The following is a 17,251-nucleotide window of genomic DNA, read 5'->3' on the forward strand; positions in this document are numbered from 1 at the left end:
TGTATAAAATATATTTCCAATACAAATTTATTAAAAATAAATGGAAGTACCATTCTGTTGAGATTTGTGCTAGACGTGTGAGCCCTAGACATGAGCATAATCCTACAGTCATGTCCTAGACAGCTCCCGGTCCTACAAGTAATGCTTGTAGCTTCTGGTTTTGAAGCAGTAATATTTTTATGCACTGTAGCTAAATGCCTCTGCCTCTAGTGTTACACCCTGCTTCAGATGAAAGAAATACAAAGTCATCTACAAAGCACAGGATGGGAAGGGAAAAAAAGCTTTTAGCCTACTGCTTTTTAAGGTGATTATGCTGTTTATCAGCCCAAGAAGTAGCATTTCCTCATTTCATCTCTTGGAGTTGTTAGAGTGCCCACTGTAACAATTTGGGCATTCTGCACAGCAAAAAATTCACAATTATTGACCATAAAGAGAAGGTTGCTGCTGCTTTGCCCAGCTCTGTGAATAGTGACTAAACATCTATCTTAGCTCCAGTGTGCTCAGATTTTCCTCATTGAAACAGACCTCTGTCTCATGAAACCACTCTGTAAACAGCATTCAGACCAAATCTCTTGAAAGACCTGGTCTATTGTTCAGCAGTTTCCTAAGGAAACCACATTTTATGTAGTTACAATGACTCTGCTGCTATTCACCTTGTGCTACCACCTCTAAAATTTATTTTGGTCAGTTTTGGCTGGGCCAGATAACTGGGAACTTCATCTGTTAAGCACTTTAGAGGAGGAGAGGGACTTTCTTGCTGTCTTGAAATGTCCCAAATAAGGCTAAGACTGAAGTAACCTGACCTTGACTGCTGCTAGACACAAACTCACAGGGGAGAGGTCCTGTATAGCGCTCCAGCTGCAAGTTGAAGTTCACAAGGACGCATGAATCCTAAGCAAAGTGAACTCCTCATGGTTAATGTTTTCATGAGTGCTTTTCATTGTGTACAGTCATAGAGATGTGGAAGAGTTTGGCTTTGCCGCTTTTTCTTCTTATTTAATTTTGCTGCCATTTAGTACACAATGGTCTGAACTTTCATGGCAGAGACAGCAAGAAGGTGAGTTCAGTGTTTCATCCACTGCATCTCTGTGGCGTACCTTTTTCCCAGAATGGACTCCTAACTGGTTGCTTGTTCACTTAGAATATTAGATCCTTCCACAGACCTTTTCGTTGCCTTTTACCACTGTTTCCAAATTTTCGGGGGAATAGATCTCTAGGGGTTTGAGAGATTCCCATGAGCTGCTACACAGATTTCAAATTTCTGTTAGGTGGCACAAAACAATGTTACTCCCTTAATTACAGAGACCACAGTGGTGAACTAATCTGGGATAAATGACATTGAAAACACTGAACATGATGTGACTAGTTAATAAATGTCCCATTTGCAATCTTCCTCATTCCTTATCGCTTTCCTCATAGCCAGATTCATTTGTGGAACTGGATGGTGTGAATTAATGTAACTGTAGTGCAGACCTGATATCATAAACAAATTATTGCAAAGTAGTAACTTAGTATCCAAAACAGGCACACAACAAACTAACTTATTTGCAACAACAAGAGTCGCCACAAGCCTGAAACAAGAATTACCAAGGGAAGAGGAGAGTGACATTGCACAATTGAGCGTGCTGTATATATGCAAGTAAGAGTTATCGTAATAGATCATAATATCAGTGTTTCACAAACTGGCACACATTATTTCAATACAAGTTTTAACTGTAACTGTGCTGAAATTCAAGACATATACTTTTGTCCTTTGACTCATTGCCAGTGTCTGAAAAAATCACAGACTTGTACTTTGTCTCTATTATACACCACAAAGTATTTAGCATTGTTATTGTAAGGTTATTTTGGGTCAAGTTCTTGTTTTAATAGAAAAATTAAATAGGAAAAGGAAGGGTTCAGGGACAACCAGAGATATTATCTTTGTATAAGTTCTATTTTTCAGTCAAGGAATTGGTGAGGAAAACTTCTGCCGCTGCACACGGCGATGTGATTTGTGGCTCAATGCTGTATTACTTATTAAACTTATTTTAATCAGATAGACACTAATTCTGTTTTTCTCCATTAAGATTTATCAGAATCATGATAAATAGGCTCTGATTTTTCTTCAGAATGCACACAGATGCAATATAAATGCAGAAATATTCCCACTGGCTCAGAGACTGGCTGTGGGAATTTGCAGCTTGAAAGGAAGTATGTTCTCATTTTCAAGATCAGAGTCACAGTGTAACATACATAGACAAACCTCTCTCAGGTTTATTGAAGTAGTCAATAAGATGAGAAACAGTCCTGGGTAGGAGAGTGAGAGATTTGGTTATAACATGATTCTGGATTACCACCTCCAATTTTGCAGCATGCAGTAGGTTACAACTAACCAATCTGAGTACAGAAATAGATCCTATTTTCAAACTAAAACTAAAAAAATAGTACTCAAGGTTAGAATGCAACTACAGCCAGCAGTGTGATAAAAAAAGATCCATATGTATCTGTTGCAATAGAATAATTTCAGTATAATTTGTTATTGTTTCATTGTCTTTTGTAAAGAATAGTTCAACTGAAATTGTTTGTAAGAACATAAAAACTTAAAATATATGTGTTTGTAGGAATTAAATATTCTGTTGAGAAATAGCAGTGTGAAGGCACACAGCTTTCTGTTCAAGTTAACTATAAACAATGGTTTTATACTAATGCCCACTTTTTTTCCTCTTTCTTCAGTTGTTACCGACCTCCGTGTACAGTGCGGACGAGACGCTGCGACGCTGGCTTTTACTTCAGTGAAGAAGTGTGCCGCTGTGTACCTACATATTGGAAAAGACCACTTATGAATTAGCCAAGAGAGCACTACTTGCTACGCTGGTGTACACTTTTCCATTAGAACAAAAGAGCAACAGAAACTTTGCTAATATTTGGAATTAAATGTTCACCAGAGACCCTGTGGGGCTTTCAGAGACAGACTTTTGCTTTTCTCAAGATGTGGAAAGCAAATATAGAAAACAACTGGGGTTCGCGTTTTGTAAAGAACTCAATAAGGACTTGTTTTCTGTCAATGACCAAATGCCTAGGTTCTCCTTCTTGTGATTTTTTTTTTAAGAGATAATGACTATATAATTTATTTCCACTAAAACCATCGTGCAGCATTTCTGTTTATAGCAGTAACAATTGTTAAAGCTCACTGTGATCAATATTTTTATATCATGCAAAGTATGTTTAAAATAAAATGGAAATCGTATTATATAATGGTGAGAATGTTTAATCATCTGCCTAAAAAGGGAACTCAGATTCAGCTCTATTTTCTGGATTCTTAACAGGGAAAGAAGCAGTAAGGAGAAAGCACTGTTATGAAAGAAGGCTGCAGACATTTTCTTGTACCTGTTGTGTTTGCCATGTGGCAGAATTATATTGAGGGTTTTGTGAGCCAATGGTACTTCTGTCTCTAGAATGAAAGTAGAAAAGGCATAATTAATAACAAGGAGAACATTGGAGATTCTATACATTGCCCAAGTATAAGGACTATGTTTAAAGCACAGCAGCAACTACTCACATTCTAATATATTCATCTCCTATTTTATTTCTTGGTGTCATTTCCAAGGAAAAGTATAAAATGAGTCTGTTCAAGATTATTGGCATGTAAGTGGAAATACCAAGATTGTTTTTTATTTAGTGTTACAAGGCTACGTTATAACTTTTACAGCTAAGTCTTTCAAAATGCTTCGATGAGTTTACCATTACGTAGTCAAATCAGATCTCTTGATCAATGTATACAGATGCAAATATATTTTAAAGGGGAAAAAATATATTCCAATGGGGACATGAAAGGACTTGTACCAGTCTGCTGTGGATTAACACAGTCTCTACATTGAAAAAATCTCTTTCAGAAAATATGAAATCAAACATCTACAATTTTAAAACAAGGTAAGATTTTTAACTTAGAATTTGGAAGGAAGTTTTTTTTCTTACAGAAACTTTGTTGGGTGCAGAGTGGAGCAAGCAAAGCTGCAAAGCAAAATTTTTGTGACGGGAGTGGTCAGAGCTCTGAAAATAATTCTGCTGGGTCTAAGCAGCTGTTCTTAAAAGATTTATTGATGAAATAGTATTATATTCCAGAACTTTGGCCAGGAGGGGTTGCTTTTCTAGATTCTTTGTATTTCATAAGTTTTGATTACTCAGTCCCCATCGTGGGTTGAGGCAGTGTAACAGGATGAGAGATACTTTGAGTCTTCACCACTTTCCACTGTCTGCCTGCTATTCTCAGTGTTCTTCTTAAGAGGCCAGCTATTTATTATCCAAGCAGGATAATAGGGCGAAGTTCAGGCATGCAAATTCTGAATAATGTCTTTATTACCATATTGCTTCAGCAATCAAATGCAGGTAGAAATGTGGATGACAATTTAACATTGATGTACAACTTTAGTTGTAACAACTCACACTTCCATCAGTAGGATTGGTAGTCCGCAAATCATCAGTGTCTAAATTGGCAATGTTGACATAATAGCTAGAGGTAAATGTTCAAATTTAATTCAGTATTCAAAAAATTCAAACATCCACTTCTATAGGTTATCTGCTTAAAGGAAGCCTAAAATACCTTAAGAAACAATTGAAAAACAAATTGGATTATTGCCGTGACTTGTATTGGCGAACCAAAACCTCTACACTTTTATAAAGACATGAGGGAAAAAAAATCCACTGTAGGTGAAGACTTTAAATTTCTGTCCCAGACCAATACAGAAGAGAGGCAGTGAAGAGAAAGACAAACCAAATCTGATACCAGGAACAGAGCCTAAGTAAGCAGGTATCTAATTAACAGATCAGAAATGTACTTCTGGTTATAAAGTAGAAGGGCACAAGGGAAGGCAGAACAAAATCTACATTCCATCACGTAATTCCACAGAGATTATAAAAATTGCATGTTAAAACAATATGCAAATAAACCAAACCCTGCAAAACTGAGCAATGATCAAATGTCTAAATTTTTTTAAAGGGTTCATGAAAACAGCTAATAAACCCATTGTGGCTAAGCAGGTACTTGCATTTCTACTGAGTGAACATACTGCACTCAAAAATAGTAAAACCTGTCTGAGTAGGGAAGGGAAGGCAGGAAGTTCAAAAATGAGACCAGTGAACAAGAAGTTTCAACATTATCACAAAGCACTAGCATCCAATAAGAATTACATTCTTGAATGCACATTTTTCCTTTCTTAACCTTCCAAGTATTGAGACTTTTGAGCATAAATTATGCCAATCTAAGTAAAACAAGATTTATAGAGAGCAAATTCCTGACTTGTAAAAGTTACCACAAAGTCAGGTTTGTGTCTGAGCAAAGTGAATGATTAGCCATTCACAAAATTATGTAGATGCATAGAATAGTATATACAAGCAATTGATAACATTTTCTGATAATCAGAATCTCCAGTTCTACTTTCCACGAGCATAGTTTTATAAAAATGCATTATACATAACACAAACATCAGAATTGTTATCATTACTAGTGGAGAGACTCTACAGATTCTGTGTGATAAATGTGATTCCATTTATCTCCATACTGTCATGAAATAATCTCTAGGGTAGATCTTCCTTGCATTTATTACATAAAGTAGCTTATAGGTCAACACTGTTTTCAGTTTTGAAGTGATACTTGATTATGATCTCTTTGAAATTTTCATCTTCACTTCAAACCTTTATATTCTTTAAAAAAATATAAAAATAGGTTATACAGCTTAAAAGGAGCTTTGATAGATAGATGATAATTCTATATGCAAGTTATTCTGCACTGACTCCAAATAAAAAGCTTGTATTGTTATTTGTCTAAAATCCCTGTACCTTGTACAAAAATTACAAGGTGGTTGGGAGAGGGAAAGCGCATGTAACTGCAGTAAATCACATTTAATAGTAAACAGACTTATGCTTGCATTTCATCGGGAATTTACAGCAGTTTCTGCACTCCTCCAATATTGCACTCTAGGGAGACAGTAAATTCTGCAGGGTAAGCCCCCTCTACCTGCCCGACCAGAGGGACATGCTATTTACAGTGTCAGTGGTGTTGGTCAGCTGACATGTTTGTTTAATTCATGCTGAACAAGTTGATAGTAAATCAGGTCTCTCAGCTCTATTTGAAAGACCAGCATGAAATCTTGCATATGTACTGTATCATCTTGAAAGGCTTAGTGGGAGGATTGCTTTCAGTATTCTCATTTTCAGCCTTAAGATCTCAGTTACAACTCCAGCTGCCCTTGAATTTTAGCATATCTGCCATTTCTTTCAAGCATAACCACCCATCACATCTATACCAAAAGACAGGAATGGAATAATTAATGCAGTCAGTAAGCTCATCAACAGATTAGCCTGAGGAACAGACTGTGTTATTTTAAATATTATTTATTTTATATTTAATTTAAGGATATATTCTTAAAATATTTTGATATAACTATATTTAATTTTGCATCATTTAGAGGTTCAAATAGTTGCTGTCAGGTAGAAAAGTTTGAAAATAGTCAATTCAGAATTTTCACAACTTTTTCATTTAGAAAATATGACATAGGATGAATTCTTAATATTACAGGGGTTTTGTTTCCTCAAAGAAAATCAAAATAATAGTTGATAAATTATTTAATAGCTTCTTTTTGTTCTCTTTCTCTTTTCCTTTTGCATTTCAGATAAAACTATTGGGAAAGAACATAGGACAACCTTCTAATTGAGAGATGAAATAATAAGATCAAATGAACCAGGTATTAAATTTTTTAAAATTTAATTAATATTAATGGCTCATAGTAACTAATGAAATTAGGCCACTTAAATACAAGTTTAAGACTCCAGAATGCACTAGAGGTCTCAAGAGCTCTGGAAAGATGACAACCTTTTTATAGAACACGTCTGGACTCATTTTATCTCTGCTCTCTTGTCCAAATGTTGTAATGGAATGTGGGCAGTAGAAAACATTAGGAGGTCAGCAATTTTATGATTAAAAGTTCAAAAATTTTAGTAATTTATCATTAAAAAATATAATTTGTCTGTAGTCTGGATCTGTGAATTAGGGGACCTTATTTCAGCTTGAGAATGTACTAAATTACAAGTAGTACATTCCAGAAAAAAATAATAAAAATCTTAAAACACATAAAAAACATAAAAATCTTTGCTCTTTTATATAAGCATTTCTGCTTCTGCCAAACAACAGAAACCTCTAGTAAATGTTTATTACCATTTATTCCCTTTTCTTGTCAGCAAAACCCTGTCATGAAAATAACATCTTATAGATTCAGGTATTTTTCCTGATCCTGAGTAAGGATATTGTATCCATTCATGACAGTCACTGCCTTTCAACTGCATTTCAGCAAACTCTTTATCCCTTCTCTACACTTATAATCAGCTGTATGTGGTCACTGAGTTCTTCCCCTTTGCTCTCTTTCTCAACTTAAATTACTTCTCTTGGACTTCTGCACCGTATCTCAGTTTCCCTGTAAGAGCATGTCTATTTCCCTGTCAGCCTTCTCCACATATCACTGTTAACTCTAACCCTTCTATTTCCCTTTTTTATCCAATCTCTCCCTAAAAATAGCATTGCTTTCTTCTCTGTTATCATTAACACCACTTTATTCTCTCTCTTAAATAATCATGCCAACACTGGGATTAATCTCATTTTAGAAACCTAGAGTTACTCTTCACTACACATATGTGAAAGCAAGTGTTAAAGTCTGAAGCTTCACATTCCAAATTTGCAAATCCAATCTGTCCAAGCAAATAATAATAATAAATATAATTACAGTTGAGAGCTCCCCAAAGCAAACTTGCAAAAAAAGATAACACATATATTGATCACCCTAGCAGATGCCACTTGAAACAGAAAGGACAATTTACAAACAAAAAACTAGTTATAATATCACTCTCCCAGTAAAAAAAATTCAAGTTTTAATTCTGCTGGATTCTGCAGTCTAACAGTGCACTCACCCAGTCCTCGATGTCCAGTGCAGCATTTGGAACTAAATTCAGCCTTGTTACTGAGTTTGTGTTCACATGCTGCATGGGGAATAAAATCTTGGGCTCCAGGGCAGGTAAGGAGACTTCTCATCTATCCCACAAAAACCCCGAGGTCTGTGCTCTTCCTTAGGACAGATGTACCCACCACTTGCTTTGCAGCACTGTGAAGACAGATGAAATGGGGTTATGGAATCTTTTCCAGAAGGATAATGCTATTTTTAAGGATATATACTATTTGTAAGCTCAAATCTTACATCTATTGATGCACTTTTCAATAACCTGCATGCTGTCCAGTAATTTGGCTGGAGAACACTTTTGGGTCAGTGTAGTCCATGGGGTACAATCAGAGTAGATACTGTTGGTTTCAGCTTAATGCAATCAGTTTTTGTAAACCATTTAAGAGACACTTATTTTGAAGTGCAGCAAATAACCTCTAACTGAAGGACAAAAATACCTTGGACATGTATTGCTTTCAGAAAGAAAAAAAAACACAACAAAACAAGCAAACAAAAAAACCCACAAACAAACATAAAAAAACCCCTAATCATATGAGGAGATACACTGCCTGAAGGCTTAGTGTGAAATAAACTTGTACTAGTACTAAGATCTAACTTCACTTCCAAACTATGACCAAAATACAAATATATGTTTTATGTAGAGAATAATCTTTTATCAAATGTAATTTCTAAAAATAAGAGAGTGAGTTTTCAAACACATATTGGTGTTAACTGTCAGGAAACTGTGTGACAGCACACTTGCATATTTTTTTGAAAGAACAGGCTGTGCAGCAATGAGATGTCTTGATATTGCTGCAAGTATTATGTATAAAAGATCAGCATTCTTTTGAAAGATTAATGATAGTAGCTTACACTTTAGAGAATCCAAGTGGTAGAATTTTATCTGTTCATTCAGTACATTACTGCAATAAGTTTAAAAACATTCAGCATTCATAATCAGAGATCTTTATGTTTCAAAGATCTACAAGTTAACATTTCGTTTTATTACGACATTGTTCTTTGAAACATGTAAAAAGTATATCTCATATTCTTAAACTGTAGCTTAATTTGAAAAACAGTTCTAAAATAACTGTTTTCAATTTAGTAACTCTAACAACGATAAACAACCAGTGGGTGAAGAAAAAGTCACCTTTCCTAGCCTACAGGCTCAGTTCAGTTATTCACTCTGTTTCCAGTCAGAGTCCTGCAGAGCTGTGCACACAGATTCCTAAACCAGCATCTTCTCTCTGAGTGGTGTAGAATTGGGAATGCAGCTGCAGCCACCAGTGCTGACAGATTCTGGGTTCTTCTGTGACTTACCCATCAGGCAGCTTCTAGGGCCAGCTTGGAATGAAGATCAGCTGCTTAAGGGGCTTCCTCAAACTCCCAGGAAGAAAAATCAATACTCAAAAAAAGTAAAAATGAATAAATTAATTAATAAGTCAATAATAATCTCAGCCATTGAAAAGGACACCAAGAAGAGGTTAGCTGAAGGCAAGTCAATACCATCCATCTGCAGGATGAGGCTTGTTGCTGACATCCCTGATCTGAATGGCATTTCTCATTTCAATGGCTTCATTGTAAGACTGTGATCAGTCTTCAGAGTAGCAAGGCCTGGTAAATATCATCAAGCATTCGTGTTCTTTACAGGTTGTTCTAACATCATTGATTACTGAAGAAGGGAAGAGCTACTCAGGAGTATTTTACCTGAAAACTCCAGGTTTCACAGGTTGGTAACTATAGCTGTTACAACTCTCTAGCTTGAGAAGACATCATCCCTATGTCTTGTTCCTTTTCCATGCAAAATGAAGCAGCAGATATCTACTGGGATTTCTTTTTAGCCCTCCCTGAGAGAGCCAGAAACATTGTGAACCTCAAAGCATGCCTCATGGAAAAAGTACTGAAAAAATAAGACGGAGAAAACTGAAAATCTCACAATTTATGAAGTGTTAATTAAGATTAGGAGCATTTGAAACAATTTCTACTGACAGCAAAACTATTCATATGAGGTTTGGGAAGTTGTGAAACAGTCAGCTTAAACAAAATTGTGGTCTCCACTGTTTTGTCCCTGCCTTGAGAGTTTGCAACACAGAGAAATGCCACACCAAAACATAGCTACGCCTCAAGCATACTCACCAGCCAGTGCTGAAAATCTCCTTCTCGCTGAAGAATCTGTAAAGAGACAGATGAAAGGATACATAAAGGAAAAAACCACAATGAATTAGATTCACAAATGACTTTGTAATCACAGTGAGTGATACCTAAATCCTAAACTTAGACCAAAAGGATTCCTCTTTAATTTGCTCCCAATTCATATGAGGCAATTTCTGAAGTAATTGTCCCTAACATGAAGATGCACTTTGGCAAGTACCTAGAATGCAGTTTATATACCTAAACTCTATCAAGGCATGTAAACTGATGACTTCTCTATTTAATCTGTGAAGTAAAATTCAGTAGATGCTCAAAGTTCTAACAGCTTTACACCCAAAACTCAAGTGAAAGGTTCTCTTAGTTCTGTTTAAGTTATTATACTTCATATAAGCAAGGAAGATTCAAGTCAGAAATGGAGAACATAATACTCTAAACTAGTGTGGTTGACTTGACCAGGATTCCAGTGCTATTTATTTGACAATCATGTTTTTGTAAGAGAACACCAGATGTTAGAGAAGGGGCTGAACTGTCCTGGAGGTTACCACCTGCTGTAAGCCAGTAGTTCTGGAAATTTTACAAATATGGGAATAAATCCTTTTCATCTAGTTCATGTGGCTATTTCTCATGGAAAATGCTTTTGTCATGTTTTTCTTCTGTGGGATATGCCATACTTTGCTTTCTTCGAGAAAGTGAGATGCAATGGTTCTTCTACGGGCAAAGAAACTCCACATATTTTTGTATTTTTGCGGTGATTTCATTAATTTGTAGGGTAAATTGACACAGTAAGAACTGGTTTGTACTTAAATTTTCAGCTGCCTTGCCAGGTGTGCATTTGATTATTTTGGAATATTTCTTGGTTTACAATGCTTATTTAATGATTTAATAAATTAATTAAATGTATTAATTTAATTTATTTTAATGATTATTTAATACTTTATATATACCTTGATGAAAGCAATACATTTCCATTTTTTAAGCTGTCATCTTCATGTGTAGTAAAGTATAACTACTAAAACAACTTTTAAAAGGAAAACATTTTTAATAAAAAAGCCTCTTTACTTAAACTTCAATTGTTTAAAATCTATTAAAGAGTTAAATGAGAAAAATTTTAATTTGACATGTTTTGCAGTAAAAAAATTATCTTTGAAGCAATTAGCTAATGTTATGCTTGCCTGTCTTCAAGACCCAAATGTCTAAATTAATACTTAACACTCATATGTCCAAATTTATCTTGGCAGAAATGAAAAAACAAAAGTAATTGCCTTTCAAAGACAAAAACCAACATACAGGAATTGATGAGAGCTGATCTCTTCTACCTCTAAAGCCTTTAAAGTTTGTTTTTTCCCTTTGATAATGTTAATTTATCCTTATTATTTACATTGCCTATATTTTCTTTTGTCTTTACATGAAATGAAACAATCATTGACCTAAACTGTCATCTGCTGAGTAGAAAACTCTAAGCAGAGAAGGTTGCTCAGTGGGATCATTCCATCTGCTAAGACACACAGAGTATGAGAAAAGCATTAAATATGCCCTTAATGCACTGAAAAATAATGTTACAAAAGCTAATTTATTTCTTTAAATTCTGATACATTCTGTTTTACTTCCAGATTACACCAAACAATATGCATTTCTTACAGATCCAATTTCCCTCTCATGCCAAAATACAGAAAAAAAAAAGTTAAACATACTCTTTAGAGATACTTAACTACAAATAAGAGAGCACTGCAAGGTTTTCATATAATTCTATAAAAACATCCTTACAGTACTATTCATCTATTTTGTACATTTTCAACAGATGAAAAAGTGTATTTAATTGAAAAATAAACACAATAGAAATATCTTTCTCTTGCATAAGCCCTTTCAGACCAGAATTAGGCTGTTTTCTAGACAGTCCATAAACAAAAGACTAATTCCCATGACAAGATACAAACGAGGCATATCCTCTATTTCATGACAAACTTTGATGAGAATTAAAAATACTTCAAGTTCTGCACAACCAGGTGCTAAAAACTTGTATCCAGCACTAGTGAGACAGGCTGTCTCACTATGTTATATCTAATTCATAGACAGAATATATGCAGTTTATATGCAGTCTGATTCCCTATAATATTTTCAATACAGCCACTGGCCAACTTTTCTGATCCATTTCCATCCTTTTCCTGCAGGTATTGTTTCTGTGAGAAGCAGAGAAGCACCACTATCTTCACAAGAGCAGAACAACAATCTCACTTCTGGCTCAGTTGGCTTCATGCAACCTTCTGTATGGAATCTCATAACCCCACATCTATACACATCTTGCTAAGAAGTATCCAAAAAAAAAAAAAAAACAAGAGACAGAGAGGAAAAATAATGCAGAACAGTTCTTGATCTGTAGTAAAACCATCTGTTCCCATTCCCCCAAGGGTGCCAGAATTGTAGCTCAGTAAGGCTATTTCTTTTCTTCCCATTGCTTTCTATTGAAATTAATTATTTTAGTCAATTTTATGAAGAAATAGGTCTTGAATGCTTTAATTTGGAAGTGCTTCCCAGGCATAATTTAAATTCTAACATCCAAGTCAAACAAAAAGATGCTTAAACTATAGCATAGTTCTTAGTGACCTCTTACAATTATGTTTTTTTTTTCAATGACTGATCAAGAGAGTAGCTATGTTCTTATTTTTTGTTAAAAAAAATGGAATATTAACATAGAAGTGTAGAATATAACTATTTTTCTAAATATTAACAACATTTGTTAAATTCTTACAGAAACATTTTGATAGCTAATAAAGCTTATTTAATATATCTCCATAGAAATAAACAGAGAAATAAATATATAAATAAAGAAATATTAAGTATATATACAGTTAACTAGAGGAAAAAAAATCATAGAGATTTTGAAGTCTGGGGTAAAACTGTTGTTTTGAATGCCTTCCTATTAAAATTATCATGCTAGATAAAATACCATTACAGATACATACAAAAATAAAATTTCAAAGAATGAAAAATCTCCTTCCAAGTACCACAATGTCCTTTCAAGTAATAATGAGAATTTTAACTTAAGAAATTATCCCTCTGCTAGGTCTTAGAGCAGATAATCTCAGATACTGCAGCACTTTGCAAACCTTTTCAAGTGTGTCCCATGATACATGATCTCCTCAGTATGTATTATGAATGACTTACAGACAATGGATTTTTTTTCCTATTATTATATAATGGGTAAGATAACATATGTAAGACATTCTATTTTAAGTAGTATTACCTGAAATTAATTTTATGTTAAATGGTACATCAAGTCTCTGAGTTCCTGTCACCTTTTAGCTTCACCACTTAATTTCTCGCACGATCTCTCTATAGGAATTTCTCTCCCAGCATTGTTTCTGCAGTTGTTTGATGATTCCCTGTTCATCTCCCCACTTCCAAAACTGATACCAGCTGCTGTTTTCTCCTTGATTACACCACAGCCAGTGCTGGAGCATCCAGCATCTTGGATATTTTCTCTGCCTACAGTGATAGCAAGCTGTCACAAGAAAGGCCTGAATGTGGCATCACATAGTTTCTCTCCTAATGAAGCAGGTCAGACCCAAAATTGAGCACAGTGATTTTAAACTTTAGATATTTACATTGCAGACATTTAGCACCTCCTCTAATGAGACTCACCTTCTCTTTAATAAGATGTGGTAATGAAAATATCAGTCTTCCCACTATTTTACATACAGCTTCTCCCAGTTTGAATTAGTTATTGAGCAATGGAGATGAAACTTGTAATTCTGCTCTCTGTAGCAAATTTCTAATTTTGTGCAGGAGGATAAGAAAGTGCTCTGCTGAATGCAGTTTTGCCTTTTCAATTTCATTTTATGTGCTAGCTGCACACCAGTTAAAACTGAAGACTGAAAGTTACGCCACTGGGCATAAAATTCTGATTAAAATGGCATGATTTTCATGATTATATAGGGCATAGATACACTGAAAAATTAGTAAGTAGTTTTGGCTCTGTTAAGCAAATGCATAAATATTTCTGAGCTCATTGACTGCCTGAGTACAAACTTGGATACTAGTTGCTTACACTGGGTATGTAATTCCAGCTGCTTTTCCAAAGAGCATGGTGAAACTGTACAACTTGTGGATGAAAACAGGAAAATGATTACTTTGGATTAAAGCCCTCCACGTTTTTTTCTGTGGTAGAATCACAGGAAAATTATGTGATGTTATACTCCATTTATTAGTATCACGTTTGCTCAGTAGTCAAGTAACCACTTGTTCCTAAGTGGATGACTGTGCCAGCAGCATTTTTTGAACATAAATTAAATGCATGTTTGACACTTAGTTCTGCATTAGAATGCTTTCCAGACATATTTTAAATAGTAAGTCTAGGAATGCTAATTATGCATCATTCGGCATTACAAAACATATTTTTCAGCAATTACTGTCTTTAAATATTTAATCCAGTTTTACCCAATATTTGGAATAGGAAATAACTGAACAATCTCATTTGCAGTTTCAAAGTATTGGCAAAAATAAATTTCAAAAAAAAGCTGCCTTTAAGATCTTCTAGGGCAATAGCAGTCAAACCCAGATATGTGCCCAGTTGGCTCCAGAGAAACCTTCTAATTGGTTAAAGCACTTCAAAAGCCAATAGGAAATCCAGATCAGACATCCAAAAACTCATAAAGGATGATGGCATTGATAGCCTAACTGAAGTGCTTCTGCACCAATGCGCTCCACATGGACAGCAACCAGGAGGAGTTGGAAGTCATTGTGCATCTGTTGCCATCACAGAAAGAGTTCTGGGCTTCTCAGTACAAGTGCGACATTGAGGGGCTGGAGCAAGTCCAGAGAAGGGCAACAAAGCTGGTGAAGGGCCTGGAGAACAAGTTTTATGAGGAGCAGCTGAAGGAGCTGGGGATGTTTAACCTGGAGAAAAGGAGGCACAAGGGAGGTGATCTGGCTCTCTCTGAGGGGGTTATAGTGACGTGGGAATGGAGCTCCCAAGTAACGAGCAGCAGGCTGAGAGGAAATGGCCTCAAATTGCACCAGAGGAGGTTTAGATTGGATATTATGAAAAAAATTCTTCACCAAAAGGGTTTTCAAGCACTGGAACAGGCTGACACAGGGAAGTGGTTAAGTCACCTTTGCTGGAGATATTTAAAAGACATGTAGATGTGGCACTTGAGGACATGGTTTAGTGATGAACTTGGCAGCTCTACCTTTAGTTTGGACTTGATTTTAGAGGTTTGTTCCCAACCTAAAGGGTTCTATGATTCCTTGGATACAGACATCTTCTCAAACATTTCACACAGAAGAGTTTGGCACAGAAGAGAAATTATATCCAGCTATGGCCAAAAGTACTTAAGAAAAAAGGGTGGAATTGAATCTCAGATGTTTAACACTTCTGTTGAACTATCCAGAAGTGATCTTATTCGTGCTGTTTCATTAAGTAATGACCAGAATACAGTAATACTATTGAATAATTAGTAGAATACTAAAAGGCAATCTCCGAGACTAAATATAGCAAGAGTCTTGTTTCAGACACCAAGCATAGCTGACATTTCAAGGCTGTCAGGTATAAATGCAAGGCCTAGAGAAGATCATCAGGATTCACTTGGATATTCAAGATGCCACTGGACATCTCTTTCACTAAGCATTTGGATTGAACATTGAACTTGTACTTTCTCAGTTAATTCTTTTTATTACATTAATTTCTTTTATTGTTTCTGTCTGAGATACTTAATTATTCAATTGTATTACTTAACTAATTTAGATATTATTAAAATTTTACTACATTCTTAAGTGGATTAAGTAGTTTTAATATTGTTTCATCTCCACAGTACTTGAAAAACTTCCCAAATGCCAAGTAATCTATTTAACCACGTCAGTATTTTTATGCATATACAAAGACACCCCTTGTGAGAAACACTTATTCTAGGAATATTATCTCATACAGCTTTCATATTAACAACCTTCTGTGCTACTGACTCTAAGCCACTAATAACATTTTGAATAGATGCCATCATTGTCAGTGTCTCTTGCTACACCTGAGAAGGCATTTGATCTCATACAATACGTAGCACTTGCTATTGTTCTAAAAATTGCCTCTATTGGCTTTTCTGTGTGAACGGTTTCTGAAAATTATGATGGTTGAATTTGTGGTCAAGTCAGTCATTCTGAGAAAGCTCATAAAATCCCAAGAGACTTGCAAAGAACAATCAATCCCTACATCAGGAAGCAAAAAGGAAGTGCCAACCCAGTGGAAATTTATTTATGACATGTTTGAAGTTTGTTGAAATAACAAAACGCTGGACTTAACCATCAAACAGGGCATATACAAAGGCAATGAAATTAAATCTTATTTTCAGCAAGGGAATGCTATTCAAGTAACTATTAAAAACATGATTTTTTTTTGAAAGTCACTCCTGAAAAATTAAAACAAAAAGGTAAATGTTATCATATATGTTACATTAGGCATCAGTGAGAAATTTTCCTTGAGCTATATCCTTGCAGGAAATTGGCTAAATGTAGCCCCTTGGCGCCAAGGAGGTCACGAGCTCTGCGTCAGTGCTAATTCATTTTTTCTGACTGCATTGTGTTGGGAAGTCCTGATTCCCACTGCTGAAGTGTAAAACAAGACTTTGAACTCTATGGGATTATGCATATAATATGCCAAACATTAATGAAATTTCATTTCCTTAAACATGCAAGGAGCGTATTTACGCAGAAAATGTTCTGCATATCAGTAGTTATTTTCTTTTGCAGAAGTTTCAGATAGTTTTCTCTTCTGAAATGAAAATTTTATTTGGAATTAAAATACTTGATACAATGCAATTATTTTCTGGTTTTTTTTTTTTTTTTTGTCTGTGGAGATATAACACTAATTATCCAAATTAAAACATTCTTAAAGCAAAACTAGTCTGTAACCACCTTTCAAGAATCTGTCAATGGCAAACAGATATTCACCATAAAAAAACAAAAAGCAAACTAATTCTTATTTATGACAAGACCACAAAAATAATTAATCCAAATGTGAACACAGTAGAGACCAAAACCACCATACCAACAGGCTTTGCCTCCAAGTCAAACTTGCATTTGAGCCCTAGCTTCTGCTAAGTAGGAAACAATCTGGAATGTAAATCCTCCAAAGCTGAAAAATATAAACCTAC

General features: G+C 35.1%; 1 protein-coding gene and 2 long non-coding RNA genes across 4 annotated transcripts in view; 1 reads left to right on the forward strand and 2 right to left on the reverse strand.

Annotated features, from left to right (window-relative positions):
- Window positions 1–3,243, forward strand: part of VEGFC (vascular endothelial growth factor C) — a 68,384-nt gene extending 65,141 nt beyond the window's left edge. Inside the window, 1 exon segment of the mRNA XM_064712235.1 lies at window positions 2,716–3,243. Coding sequence (XP_064568305.1) covers window positions 2,716–2,830 — 115 coding nt within the window. The 3' untranslated portion in view covers window positions 2,831–3,243.
- Window positions 2,726–3,430, reverse strand: LOC135447299 (uncharacterized). Its single transcript, XR_010440056.1, has 2 exons — window positions 3,370–3,430; window positions 2,726–2,798 (listed from the first exon to the last, which is right to left on the reverse strand). It is a non-coding gene; the product is annotated as an uncharacterized LOC135447299 (long non-coding RNA).
- A 4,499-nt stretch (window positions 3,431–7,929) lies between these two features.
- The window catches only part of LOC135447298 (uncharacterized), a 73,328-nt gene continuing 64,006 nt past the window's right edge, over window positions 7,930–17,251 (reverse strand). For both annotated transcript variants that reach the window (XR_010440055.1, XR_010440054.1), the window contains 3 exons: window positions 10,101–10,136; window positions 9,285–9,369; window positions 7,930–8,129 (listed from right to left, as the gene is read on the reverse strand). This is a non-coding gene — a long non-coding RNA (uncharacterized LOC135447298). The remainder of the gene's footprint in view (window positions 8,130–9,284; window positions 9,370–10,100; window positions 10,137–17,251) is intronic.

This window comes from Zonotrichia leucophrys, chromosome 4 (assembly GCF_028769735.1).
Source record: "Zonotrichia leucophrys gambelii isolate GWCS_2022_RI chromosome 4, RI_Zleu_2.0, whole genome shotgun sequence".
Lineage (NCBI taxonomy): Eukaryota > Metazoa > Chordata > Aves > Passeriformes > Passerellidae > Zonotrichia > Zonotrichia leucophrys.